Genomic DNA, 15,087 nt, shown 5'->3' with positions numbered 1-15,087 from the left:
CAGGGGAAGAAATAGGAAAGGAAATGGGTGTGTCAGGGGAAGAGATAGGTAAGGAAATGGGTGTGTCAGGGGAAGAAATAGGAAAGGAAATGGGTATGTCAGGGGAAGAAATAGGAAAGGAAATGGGTGTGTCAGAGGAGGAGATAGGAAAGCAAATGGCTGTGTAAGGAGAGGAGATAGGAAAGGAGATGGTTGTATCAGGGGAAGAAATAGGAAAGGAAATGGGTGTGTAAGGAGAGGAGATAGGATAGGAAATGGGTGTTACAGGGGAAGAAACAGGACAGGAAATTTGTGTTTAACGGTAGGAGATAGGACAGGAAATGGGTGTGTCACTGGAGAAGGATGGGGGGGAGATCTATAGAAACATCTGCTGTGCAAAAGTTGGCATGATTGGATTTGTATAAAACCACCCAAAGCTTTATTATTATCACAGCTCATTCCCCCACTGTGCTCTGTTCCTACACTGGAATAGCTCTCACCCATAATACTTTCCACCACAGAAAGGCATTATGAGCTCAGGTTGTTTTATCTGGCAACCCCCTCCAAGCACTGAAGACATACCATCTTTAACTTGACTTAAATACATGACTGATATTTCTTTTTGAGGTGACAACAGCCAAGGCAAATCAGTCTGACCAATCTGACACTTCCACACCCCATACAAAACCATTGCGGACTCATCCATCACCCCACATCAATCTAATAGTAGAGGCTGTGGCTTTATCTGTAGGTTTCTTTTGTTTCCTAGAAGAAAACAGTAACATCGATGGACAGCTATTTCCCCAACAGTTGATTCTGTTGGCTGATATCAAACATTTAGAATTCAGGGAGAGGTCAGGTGTTTCAGGAAGAGCAGTCATGTGACAAGGTGAATTGCAGATTCTGGTTGGTGGGGTAACCAGGCGTAGTGCCATCTCCCCACCACATCTGTGTTATGAGATCCTTTTAAGCCAGGCGAACATGTCCTATAACAGATGAGCATAGCACAACAGGGACCATAATACAACACATTTTTTTAATATATCCTGTAATTTATTTGTATTCCTGTTTCCACAGAATAATAGTTCTGAGATCCAAGACTACATCAGGAACAATTGACAGTACGCTCACCAGATCACTGCAATGCCAATCAGTAGGTGCAATTATTAAACCTGGATGGGATAATCACAGCCATTAATGGAAGGGCATTGCATAGTTTCTGCATCTTCTCTGCTATGTTGGCTCATTGATCCAAAAGAATCTCCACCACAGCTATATCGTCTCCTCTGAGGTTGTTGGTGGATGTTCTCAGTTCTCAGCTGTTTCATGTTGATTATCATCTCTCCAGCAGAAAATGAAGAGTCCCACTGACAGCATGGAGGCCCAGAAACACCGACAGGTCTCAGCATGACCCCAGCAGATGTATCATGAGAACTTCATCAGGCAGTTTATGGCCCCCATAAATCCACCATTAGATAACCCGAAAAATTCCAGCACCAGCTACACCATGCCAGGTGTCCCCATCTCACATCATTAGTCTTTGGGTTGTAAAATCCTCCATGTTTTATTGGTTGAATCCCATTATCTCTTCTCTGGAAATATTTGCTTCACCTTTGATCACGATGACAGGAAATGTATCCCATTGTGTCACACATTGTCACCATTCTTGATTATGATTGGATAATTTCACACACTGATCAGTAATTGGAGACCATATCGGAGTTATGATATATCAGTCACTATATGATCCATCTCGTGTTGTGTAAATATGACGAAGAAGATTAAATAATTTACCTTATATCATGTGCTAAGCATGTTAGGTATGAAAACCTTTTCCAGTCTGGTTGGTGGTTTATTGGCCCACAAGACTCCTGAGAGATTACCAAACCTCAATGTTTATGTCAGTGCGCAAAAAAAACTGCAGTACATCTACACGACACATGCACATTCCCCAATAGTTTATCCTCCTAAAATGGACCTGTCATTGATAAATTATATAAACTACCATTTCTGACATATTAAAAAAATAAATAAAATATACTGTCTGGTTGGTGCTCCAATCCTCCATCATTAAAACTTTCTGAATTGCTGATCCATAAAGAGGTGTTCAGCTAATTCCCACAGTTACCTGCATGCTTGTGTATATGACTGAAGCTTCTGAAAACATTACCTTAATATACAGACTGTTAGAACTAAATATATTACACTGGGGAACAATTTTGAACAAATGTTTTCTTGACTTCAATTTTTAAACTTATTTACACTAAAATAGGTATGCTGATTCTGATTAGTTTCTATCACGTCAGTTTTTTTCTCTACCGCTTATTTTAATGCGATTAGTGTAGCGTGGATTTGTATAGGCTAGTCATTTATATGCAAGACAGTGTGGTCAGAGGTAGTGTTGTTGTTGGAATTCGGGTCGTCCTAATGTTCGGCCTGAATATGGCTGTTCAAATTTGGGTCGACACGACCCGAATTTTGTTGGATTCGACGCCCCAAATTTGACCCTCCCACAATGCCTAGGGACCTCCCCCATGATGCCAAGGGCCCTCCAATAACAGCAGGGATGCTCCCCTCCATGTTTGTTGTGGCAGGCAGCCGATTGGCTGTCTGTCACTGCATGCCACACAGGCAGCCATTGGCCTATATAAGGCCAGGGCGTGCCTGCATTTACCACTCCTGACAGAGATTTGCTAGCATCACAACCTTCCTGTGCTGCTTGGCTTGATTTGTCAAAGTAAAAAAAAGTGCTTTACTTAGACTGTGTAACACTCACACTATTAAGGTGCGTACACACTTCCAATTTTTATCGTTCCAATCGAACGACGAACGATCGATTGGGCAAAAAATCGTTCGTAAAAAAGTAACCAACGACGCCGACGAACGAGGAAACTCGTTGGAAACGAACGACCGGACCGGCGGATCGGATTGGACGACGATCGTTGAACATCGTTCGTGTGTACGGTCGTTCGTTGATCGTCCATGGGCTGAGCATGCGTAATGAACGAACGTTCGTTTACTTTCCTGTCGTGCACATAGTTCCTCTATCCCTTAAACGATCGTATCTATTGTATGTACAATATCTACGAACGATCGTGTCGTTATCTCTATGTGCAGGATCGGTGCTATACGATCGTTCGTATATATCGTGCAGGATCGTTCGTCGTTCGTTTTCCAACGATAATAATTGGAAGTGTGTACGTAGCTTTAGTCACATAGATTGTTGGATTGTTCTGTATTGGTGCAGTCCTGAAATCTACTGTACTCAGATAGGTAGAGTGTTTAACTGTTAGATAAATAGATAGATAGATACATTGATAGATACATTGCAGTATAAAAAAAATACAGATATTTAATTCTGATACTACTTGCAATCTATCAAAATGAACAGAAAAATTTCGGTATTTCTGTAAAAAAATACAGATATTTAATTCTGATACCACGTGCAATCTATCAAAATAAATATAAAATGTCTATTTCTGTAAAAAAAACAGATATTTATTTTTGATACCACTTGCTATCTATCCAAAAGGACAGAAAAATGTATTTATTTCTTTACTAAAAATACAAATATTTAATTATGAATCACAGCTCCATTATAAGTGATATAGGCCTCAAAGTAGATAGAGGCAGAGGGCCCTGAGGGAGATGCTTGGTAAAAAAAAAATTAGCCAGTTACACAGCTCCATTGCAAGTTATAGACCTCAGAGACAGAGTAGAGGTAAAGGGCCACTAGGGTGAGGAGTAGAAGGAGATGCCGAAAGGCTGTGAACGTGGTCTTTCCATCAAGGTGTCAGCAGGCCGTGCAGCAGTTGACGACTAATCAGTTCACTCTGCAGAGGGGGGGGTTGAAGTCATTGCCGATCCAAGCCTTATTCATTTTAATAAATGTGACTCGGTTGACATTTTCTGCGGAGAGCCAAATCCCCTTGTCACTACGCCCCCAGCTGCACTGAACGCTCTTTCAGATAACACACTTGCAGCCAGGTGGGCAAGGATCTGAATGGCATGTTCTGCCAGCTCCGGCCACTGCTCAAGCTTGGATACCCAGTAGCCCAGTGGGTCCTGGCTTTGCAGGTTGCAGATGAGTACCGCTGCTGAGTGTCATTGGCAATTGCTGCACGACTGGCAGCTTGCTTCCTCTGAAAAAAGCCTGCATAGTTTGGCATAGACGACCTCTGCCACCCATGCCGACCTCTACCGCTGCTTAAAGCAGTTGTTTGGCTCCCATGGCTGGTGGAACTGCCATAGGGATCCCTGCTGCTGCTGCTGCTGCTGCTGGCAGCTGGAAAGGCTGAGCACAAGTCCCTTACAAGCACTTCTTGGTAGTGCTGCATTTTAGGTCCCCTGTATTGGGGCAAGATCAGTTGTTGTATCTCAGGCTTGTAACATGGATCTAGTAACGTGGCAATCCAATAGTCGTCAGTCTTTGTTTTTATGTGTTCTATGTGTGGATCTTTGGCTAGGCACTCTTGCATGAAGGCTGTCATGTGGCTCAAACTACCCACAGCTGAGGTAATTCTGGACCCATACTCCTGTGGGTCGAACAGCAGCACAGGGTCGTCCTCCTCTTCCGTCTGGTCTTACCATCCACGGAACATGGCACGTTGTGTTTGGGTGGATGGATGCCATGAACCCTCAATATCCTCCTCTGCCCCTTCCTCCCCTTCTCCCATGCCTGCAATGTCCACCTCATTCTCTTCCACCTCCTCTTCCTGGATTTGTGGTACACTATGTCTTGTAGGCACGTATGTCAGAGATGATGTTTGAAACACCTCTTGATGCAGCGTCCACTCTGTGTCGGGTCCGAGATCCACCATCATCTATTCCAGCAGACATATGATGGGGATGGTGTCACTGACACAGGCCTGATCCCTGCTGATCATCCTCGTGGCCTCTTCAAAAGGTGACAATACTGTGCACAAGTCCTCAATTTGCAGCCACTCTGCAGGGCTGAAGAAAGATAGTGTAGGTATACGTCTGAAACAAACAGACTCCGCCACATAATCCACCACCGCTTTCTGTTGTTCAGCCAGCCGCTGCAGCATGTAAAAGGTAGAATTCCAACATGTGGCCACATCACAAGTTAATTGGTGCACTGGCAGGTTGAGATTTTGCTGTAAATCCACCAATCTGGCACTGGCTGTGTACAACCGGCGGAAATGCGCTGACAACTTTCTGGCCTTCAGCAACAGCGGCTGGAGGTCTGGGTAATTCCTAAGGAAGCGCTGTACTATCAGGTTCATGACGTGAGCCAGGCAAGGTACGTGTGTGAGTTTCCCACAACGCAGGGCTGCCAGCAGATTGGCCCCGTTGTCACACACGACCGTGCCTGGCTGAAGTCTGTTGGGAGTTAGCCATATGTCCTCCTGCTCCCGCAAGCCACTTAGAATGGCTGTGTCCGTGTGGCAGAGGGAACCCAGGCTTCCCAACCTCAGGACTGCGTGACAACCTCTGAAATGTGCACCGAAATAGCAAACTGCAGGTTGTTGCTGGCGGTGAACAGATGCTGCCGAATAGGAGGTGCTGGGTCTCCACGGCAAAGTGTCCCTGGAGGAAGAGGTTGAGACACAAGAGTCAAAGGAGGAGGTGGAAGTGGAAGTTGAGGAGGAAATTGCATCGCGATGTGCTCTGGGCAGAGGTAGGTATGCAGGCCTTGCTGCAGCTGCATCTTCCCCTGCTGCCACCAAAGTTACCCAGTGAGCTGTATAGGAAATATATCTTCCCACTCCATGCTTGCTCGACCAACCAATGCAAAGCAGGAACACATTTTTCTGCAAAATACTGTCGCTTAGGCATAACGTACTGTGGGTTCGCGTAACGGAACACATTGGAGTCCACCAGCCGGTAAGAGAGGAGCTCTAATGCAATCAGCTGTGCAATTGCCGCTGCTAATGCTAACCACAGAAAGATTGGAGGTAGAAGTAGTGGGGGATGGCAATGATGCCTGGTCTTGACTGCTAGCAATGCGACAAACAGCAGCTGATCTGCGTTGGAGCTTCTGCTCACCGCTGGTTGAGCCTGAAAAAGGTAATGCTCGGCTACATGGCCCACTCAAATTGCTGGCAGCAGCATGGGTAACTTTGGTGGCAGAATGAGGAAAGGCAGCTGAGGAAGATCGAGCAGTTAGAGCTCTGTGCTTTGACCAGGTGTTCCCGCCAGGTGCTCATGCAACTTGTTCCAAGTTTGTTTGGGTTTTTGCCTCGTTTCAAGTGTGGAGCACACAGCTTGCAGATGACCATAGTGTTGTCATCACTATGGACATAAAAAAAATGCCCACACGGGCGAACATCTAACTGGGCCGAAAGGTGCTCTGGAGCTGGTGCTCGTGGTGGCGGTCGCGGTTGTTGAGGCATAGCTGTGGTGACAGGCAGCTTCCGACAATGGATGACTATGACTTGCCTCCTTCTGCCACCAAAGTTACCTGTGCTGCTGCCAGCAATTTGAGCGGGGCATGTAGCCGAGCATTACCTTTTTTTACCTTGTAGCTAATATGCTTCACAAAGTGTAAATTTGTATAGTAAGTGGATTTTTTTTAGGGGGGAGGGGGGTTGACACCAAAAATGCAAGTGTGCTCTATGTGTTTTGTATGCAGCACTTCCCTTCAGTTGGGACGCCTGTAATATGCAGTCCACCATTGGGTCCTACAAGTGGTACAGACACAAAAAGGGGATTTAAAATACATATAATGCCCTACAGAAACCACAGAATAGTCCATGGCCACCCACAGTATAGGTTATGGGGTAAGGGTTAGAGGGTAATGGGGTTACAGAGTGTTGGGGCTAAAGGGAGATAGGTCAGAGGGTGATAGGGATAGTGATGGGGTTGGAGCCTTAGTATTATGATATTGGGGTTTAGAAGGGTGAAGGGTTAAAGTTATGAGTTTAGGGTTGGGGATTAGGGTTAGAACATTGGGGTTATTGGTATATTGTTACTTGTTCAAAAGAATATAAAAATGAACCAGACTGGAGATGTCAGCTCAGTGAGGGTGAATATTATATCTTTGAAACTAACCTGAACATAAATATCACACCAGGCCAGGGCCCTTCCTGGAATCAGCTATATATGAGGTCACTTAGGGCATCACCCTTTCTGCCCCCTCCAACGCCCCAGCCATTGCCAAATCCTGTGTCATCTGCATCTTCCATGGTTCTATGGTCAGCGCCAGCATTGGCTGGTGATGAGGTTTGAGGGTCCTGCTGAGTCTCATAACAAGTTTTGTAACCATATCTAATGTTGCCGCTATAAATGATTTATTAAAAAGCAGTTATGAGTGTTTCTGACATTACACATGTGAGCTGTGGAGAAATTATCACACGGAAACTCTGTGACAGGAAGACCCAGCAGGTGGCCATCGATTCACTATAACAAGGTGGAAGTGTTTATTAGACGGTAAGTACAAGCACTGCAAATCCAGAAATTAATCAGAAATAGGTTTTCTCCTCCATGAATTGCTTATTCAAAAACACTACTGATTAAAATATGAGTTTATAGGATACTCACATACTAAGATAAATCTTTCCATATTTAATTAGATACATTTTCTAAAAAAACTAACAGAATCAATCAATAAAACAAAGCAAACAGGACAACAATGCCGGGTACAACACAAAATGCGTACGTTCCCTATGATTAAAGTGACACATTTCCCAGCAGTGTGCCACTTCTTCAGACTTTATTGTAATGCCATCCAAATAGCAATTCTTTCCACAGAATAGTTCAGTAGTTAACGTTTGGATCTTTCAGATAGAATAACAACTCTCATGCTGTCTATTGTTAAATCGCTGCTTGCCAGACAGAACACGTGGAATCTTGGCATTAGACTGATTTATGCCTCATACCCCTCTATAGTTGTGTACCTGGCATGATAGTTATTACTATACCTGTAAGATACAAGCATTAGCTACAGAACTATTATTTGGCAATTATTTGGAGAGCATTTACATGAAAGTCCAAAGAAGTGGCGCACTGCTAGGAATCGTGTCACTCTTTTAACATAGAACCGATGCCCCTGAATGTATCCAGCATGCCGTTCTGTATACTTTATTGTTTGATACTTTTAGTTTGTTTATTTACAACATTTATATAAATAAATATGGAAAGTTATTTCTATGAAATGTGTGTTCCCTAAAATCTCCCTATACTGCAGGTGTCAGTAACCATTCTGAATAACAGTGAATGAATGACGCAACACTCAGAAGCTGCTTCTAAAAAATTATTATTTTTCTTTATTGGATGCATAGAATGATTCAAAACTGAAACAGTTTCACCGACAAGATCACATGACTCTATTTACTCCAGGGTATTGTCATATTCTATAACTGTGGAGTATCTAGAAAATGTCAGCACTCAATTCTATAATATCTGTACAAATATACGCTGATCTCAGCCAATCAGATTGTTACATGACCATTGTTGGCTCATTATGACTTTGTTATATTGTACTTTTTAGAAAAATGCACTAATAGTTATAATATTATATTTTGTATATTACTAGCTGCTTTCTTACCAATGACCTGTCAGGGCATCAACAACCACAACTTTCTTCTTATCAAGTCACTCCCATCCACCTGCATATCCACAATACATGTGTTCAGTATTCCAGCTTGCTAAAAACGATGAACTCTTACTCTAAGTTCAGACCGGCCATGAGGTTATGTTGTGGTTATTGCTTACTCATGTCAGTGAACGCTGCCTTGGGGTAGATGCTTCCACGGTATAAGAATGCTCACTGCCACCAGATGACAAATGTACAAACTCCGGTCTTCTTCTGCAAAACGTGAGATTGCTTAAACCCATGGCGGGTTCAAACCTACCAAACCTATCAAACTTAGGCTTGAGTAGCTCACCAATGGTAGCACCCCCACCCCAAATTAATGCTTGGCAGTAATAGGGGCAGCAAATGAGGTCTCAGAGACCGATATTTACAACTTTGGTCAGCAGAAACATCTCAAAATAGACACATAGTGGAACGCTGAGGTGGTGGGGACAACAGGATAAGACCACGTTGGTTCCTGTCAGACAAAATAAAAGGTGAGGTTGCAGTTGGGATGGAGGATTACCAAACCTTGACTGATGAAGACCACAAAATTCAGCCTGTTCTGATGAATCTCCATGTCTGCACCATAGCCAACCATTGGATCTGAAGCCAGCAAGACACCTTGGAAATTTGATAGAATGGGAGATGTGCAGCTGATGTCATTGTGTCACCATGGAGCAGAATCTCACAGGAATGTCTGTGAAATGTAAAGAAAAACACAGGATTGGAAATGTTTTATAGATTTATATTTTATATAAAATTCATCCAAATCATTATCATTTTCCTGTAATGTGGAAAATCACAAACACATCCCACAACAAACATTACAATCAGGGACTGAAATGTGAATAAGTGTAGCTGGGTGGAAGCAGATCAATGGCAGATCCTGAAGAGATTCAATTAATAGATGTAGAAAGAACCTTTGTATGGAATTCTGTGCTTGAGGGGTATTTTCTCTTCATTTATTGGAATACATTTCACTTTTCTCCATAATAAAACAAAGATTTTGTTCTTTCTCTTGCAGATGCAAAATTTGTACGAGAAGCTCCCAAATCCTTCTTTATATTTGCCAGAGTGGTTGGTGGGGTCCACCTTTTGGCAGTGTTTTCAGCAGTTGTAGGTTACGTGTGCTCCAAGCATGGTAGGTACCATCACTGCTAAATAATGGGAGAAATGTTAGAGGTGTGAAAGTTATGGCAGGTGAACAGCTTCAATTGTACACAATGTTCCTCTGGGGAGGTTCCTGCCCTTTGGCTCACCATTACTTTTATGTCTTCTGTATAGGTGTAGATGGGTCATGGAGGGGTCACTATCGATATATGAGGGTTGGGGTGTTGGGGGTGGGGTCATGTTTGAAGTATACCCCAGATATTGGAGATTGTCACGTCATGTCTTTTCTTCACAGGCTCCTCCTCCATCCAGGATGGGTAAGTTCTGCTCCCCCAATATTCCTAATACTGGAACCTCTTGTCGGAAACCCCAAGAGGACCTGAAAAATGACCCTTGATTGTATGTGAGGTCACATGTACATACGTGTGATTCGATTAATGATGTCTGTGTTACATTGCAGCAATCCGATTGCCTACAGCGACTTCATGACTCCAAGTAAGAAGCCATTTCCTGCCTTGTGATATCTGAGTGATCTGTTCATGAATAGGAAGATTTCTAAGAATGATTTATTCCATAATACCAAATAGAATCCAAACATTTCACACCAATGGCAATCCAGAAATGGCGCCATTCCTGGGGTCACCGGGTGATAATAAATATACACCGAAAGAAAAATCTTCTTGGGTGCCAATAATGAAGGAAAATTTCCCTTATCCCTTTTCTGGAAAAACTGTATCTTTACTAAGTCTGTATTAACTTATTTATCACACAGATCTTAAATACCAAGATATTTATTAACAGAGAAAAGAATTACCAATTAATCAAAAATTATTCCAAACAAGCTAAATATTAATCATATAGACAAAGCAAAATGATACATTACGCAAAAAATCCGTCCTCTATATCCTGTACCCTGGCTGGGTTCCACGAAGTTTGGAAAGAGAGAGTAAAGCTAGGTACACACTTTCAGCGCGCGTCGTTTATCTTCCTAACGACCACCCTGGCAGATCCATGAACAACAAACTATCGTAACGTAAGGGAAGGAGCATGCAGCAGAGTGTCGCTCCGTCGCTCTCCGCCTTCCCCTCTGCATAGAGCATAGGTTCTGTTGTATGTACAGCACTCGTTCATGCATCGTGCAGTGCATATTCGTTGGAAAGGATGGTGAAAGATCCTTTCTAACTACTATAATTGGAAGTGTGTAGGCGGCTTTAGTAAGAGAAAGAAAAAGATTTGGGGCAGTTGTCCCTTTTTATATCTCCAGGCCCCCTTCGGCCCATGCATCCACCCTTTACTCAGGTGCCCTCCCACTTCTGGAAATACACTGCTCAAATTCTCCAATAGGTGTCACTGTTGCATTGGGGCAAGTCCTCTGGCTCCTTTGGGGGTCATCAGATAGCAGGTATGTTTATACACCAGGCAGGATGATTGCAGAAGTCTTTAGATTAGATGCTTCAATGCAAAACCCCCATACCTCACACCTGGTATGGTGTGATCCTCCTGTTCAAGGAAGTGTTATCTGTACTTCTAGTTCCTTGGATCCAAACCCCAGCTGGAGTCTTCCTGCTAATTTTATCCACATTGACATTTCAAAGGCAACCCCCATTAAGGCTCAACAAAAGTCATATTGAACCCATCATTTGAAATGGAATATGCATAAGTGCTGATATTATATCATTTATGTTGCGCACTCCAACATACACATTGTTGTCACTTTGTAATATTTGGTGTGTGTGATGGATAACTATTGTTGTGTTGTGTGATCGGACATCTCCATATATACAGTGCCATTGTACAATGTACAGGATTCCTTCCATGATGTCTGCACCCTCACTCTCATATTCTCTCTATTAGGACCCCCGGATGCAGCTAACAGCAACCCCCGGACACCACAGGAACAACCCGTAAGTTTTCTGTCTGTGCTCACGGCTCAGTGTTACTTCTTCTCATCATCACAGTCCAGTGTCAGTTGTTGGGTCTGACCAGTGTAAGTAATTTCCTGTCGGTGTCAGTCTCTGTTTCCTGTTGGTGTCAGTCGCTGTTTCCTGGCGGTATTGGTCATTGTTTGCTCTTGGTGTAAGTTACTGTTTCCTGTTGTTATCAGTCGTTGTTTCCTGACAGTGTTAGTCGCTGTTTTTTGTTGGTGTCAAATCATCACCTTTTTGATGGCTCACACTGCAGTCTCCACCATTACCAGTTAGTTCTCATTATTCTATCAGTATAAATTCCTGCAGTTCCCCCACATAACCTGCAGATTCTGTGTTCTGTGTCTCTGTTTGGCTCTCTGGAGGAACAATGAGATCCCAATCGTCCAACGGTGGAGAGGAGATTAACAGAAATGTCTGATTTGGTTGTTGAAGGGGATTCATTATAATGTGTCTATTAGATGGTAAGATTGGGAATTAAAAGAACAATGAGGGGAATAATGTGTCTTCTCATTCTGCTGCTGCCATTATGCATGTCATGTCACTTCCTCACCTGAATATCTTATTTTTTAGTAGAGAATTCCCTGTACAATATGGAGAAGAAGGATTACGTATACCACCAACATACAGCCACCAGACGGGATCTGTGTTCTTCATATTACCAGTAGAAAAATACAGACAGCTCCATACCATGGAGGAAACGTGGGCTTCTTTATTTGGGCCTTTGTGGCTCTTTTCATGGATCTGTCTTTTTCTATGGGCCTCCATCATTTCTTTTTCTTTTTAGGAATAAGTTGTTTTCTGAATTTTTTTTTTTAGATAAAGATGTATTGTTATATCCAGCCTTTGACTGACTTTCTGAGGTGTTCCTGATGTTTTCTGTTCATTTCATATCTGCAGGGAAGGGATGAATTGTTTATATGTGCAATTATCATTAATATCAGTTGTAAATCCTCCACATTCATTTATATTATTCACCAGCTAGGCCAGAATTGCTCCAAGGCTCATTTTTCCGGACAGGTCAACCATTTGGAACCCTAAAATGGCCAAAAAAAGTTCTCCAAGATGCTGGCTGCCCATTGAATGTGATGTGAAGGAGCTTGACTGTGATAGGGCTGAGTTCCCGCATACTGTGCCCCACTCCAAATAAACATAAATACCTGTAACCAATACATTAATAAAACATCCTTTCCTAAAAACACAGCCCCTGGTATCTGGTCCTCCAAGGCCCCACTATTGTAACCCCTTGCCACTAATGGGTCTGCACCTCCGTGATATGTAATGCTCTCAGCCGTACCTCAAGCTCTGGAACGATACCAGCAGCACTCGCAGCCCTACAACAAAACAATTTAACACTTCCAACATCAACCTTACCAAGGGTCGCATACCATAGATGAGACCCTCACCCCCACTGAAACAGTCCAATACAACAACTTCCCTCGAGGACCTCACCGACACACCTCAACAGAGCGGGAGGGTGGGAAAAACTTCACTGAGAAAAGACCCTCCCTTTCCGACTCACCCCCCTTTTCACTCCTCTTCTCCCTCCCCCCTGTAAGTCACTTTCCAGCATACTAATTCAGCAATTCCCCCCCCCCCCTTCTCTATGTTAACTGTTAACCCTTCCCCTGCCTGCTCCCAATCCCTTCCCAGTCATGCAGACCTTCCACTATTCTTCACTTTGTTCCCCGCTCCAGGCCTCACTGTATTATTATTTGTATCCTTTGTTTGGTGGGTGTCGGACCCTCAGACTTTGCCTCACCTTCCTTGATGAATTTATGAATATCTTTTATCTTTTAGGTAGAAGTTGTGCATTGGCACAAATAAAAAGTTTGGGAATCCATTATGAATCAGTCAGTTCTTGGTTGGTCATTCTGGGTCATCAGTCATGTGACATATGCATCATTTGTAGAATATTCACCACAATGTCTCTTTCACATCTCTTTCATGGTGATTATTTCTGAGAAAGTGGACTATTGTTACCACTAAATGCGTCACAAAACAAACTTATCACCATGTGAATTTGTATGATATCTGTATTTATCTTTCTGTCATCTCTATAACAGTTTATATGTTTTTATATTTTTATATGTACAAATAAAGTTCAATGTTTTAATATCACTTTACTGTCCCTAAAACTTTTCTTTGGAGTTTAATTTTCACCTATATTTTATAATAAGCAGCACAGTGGCTCAGTGGTTAGCACTCTGGCCTTTGCAGCGCTGGGTCCCTGATTTAAATCTGGGCTGGGACACTATCTGCATGGAGTTTACAGGTTCTCCCTGTGTCTGCATGAGTTTCCTCCCACATCTCAAAAACATGCAGTTTGGGTAATTGGCACAACCTCAGCCATGTTTAGCAAAAGACATGCAAATCCCCCCCCCACACACACACACACACACACACACACACATCAAGCCTACTTCCTGCACACAAGCTAGCAGGGAAACCCTTTTCATATCTAGGAATCATCCATATGTCAGATGTCTTTAACTCGGGGACTACTTGTAGTCTCCACATTTGAATGATTCAGATAAATCTTAGAGATGATTTCATGTTTGACACCAGATCTCTGGTCGGTTCTCTCCGACCACATCACGGTCAATAGATAATCCTATAAATTTAATACAGATATCTTCATTAAAGAAACTAAAGCTTCCTCATATTCTATATACATAACAGCCAACACAGATGCCACATTTGGGGGGTGCCTCTGACCACCTGACTGTATTGGGGTCTTACCGATGATTGCTGCGTAGACAAGTTTTCAGGTTTTTCCTGCTTTTCTATTATGTGGTTTGGAAAAAGAATTGGAATTCAGAGTCTGAGAAGATTGCAAATTCTTACCAGGGAAAAAAAATAAACTGAATGAGTATTTTTTTCCTAAATATTCTGCAAAGTCCTTCATTCCCAAAGTCCTTTGCGCCCCATTAGGTAGTGTAAGTCACCTGCTTTGCTGTAAGTGAAAGCAACAAATGGTGGACAGAAGGGGCAACATCAAGACAACCTCCAAATAGGGAATAATTGTTGCACAGACCATTCCTCTCTCCTGATTCTTCATAATATTTCAGAATTCCTAAACTAGCAGATTCACTGTTGGCATTCTCTTCACAGAAGACAGCAGGTTCCTACTGAGCACACGTGGACATGCAGTGGTGAATGTTCTGTGTCCTTCAACATCATCCAGCTAAAATGGTCAGTGATGGTCAGAGAGCTACACAGACCCCAACATTTTAGTTAGTTAGTGGTACTCTGACTGCTTTTAGGCACTGGAATGAAATCCTCAGACCCATTTCTGGAACTTACGTTGCTGCTGTAGGGTTTGATTTCCTTCTGGGGCAAACCAATAATGACCAGCCTCATGTGGCCAGGCCACTTTTCTTTTTTTGCCCTATTCCTAGTTTCTATCATGGCTTCATTTTCTTTCCAAATGGTCACCAATTGGAATCTGGAATTTGAACTGCAGCCTTTTTTTCCCAATGGGTATATCTCTCTTCTGAGGCTACTAAACCCTCTTCATCTATATAGAAAGGT

At 42.9% G+C, this 15,087-nt stretch overlaps 1 protein-coding gene across 8 annotated transcripts in view; it reads left to right on the top strand.

The window, feature by feature from the left end:
- Positions 1 to 13,674, top strand: part of LOC140336864 (natural cytotoxicity triggering receptor 3-like) — an 18,107-nt gene extending 4,433 nt beyond the window's left edge. For 3 of the 8 annotated variants that reach the window (XR_011921954.1, XM_072420272.1, XM_072420269.1), the window contains one exon: positions 1,057 to 2,015. Coding sequence is in view for 4 of the 8 variants with exons in the window: in XM_072420272.1 (XP_072276373.1) it covers positions 1,057 to 1,061 (5 nt within the window). In the remaining 4 variants the exon portion in view is untranslated. Of the gene's footprint in view, positions 1 to 1,056; positions 2,016 to 9,542; positions 9,660 to 9,923; positions 9,946 to 10,088; positions 10,124 to 11,482 lie in introns of those variants that run through there. The other 5 variants (XR_011921953.1, XM_072420271.1, XM_072420270.1 and 2 more) reach the window with 5 other exon arrangements.
- The last annotated feature ends 1,413 nt before the right edge of the window (positions 13,675 to 15,087 follow it).

Source organism: Pyxicephalus adspersus, chromosome 8, assembly GCF_032062135.1.
Source record: "Pyxicephalus adspersus chromosome 8, UCB_Pads_2.0, whole genome shotgun sequence".
Taxonomy (NCBI): Eukaryota; Metazoa; Chordata; class Amphibia; order Anura; family Pyxicephalidae; genus Pyxicephalus; species Pyxicephalus adspersus.
Note: the sequence above shows the minus strand (reverse complement) of the source record. Positions and strands in the feature narration are given on the sequence as shown.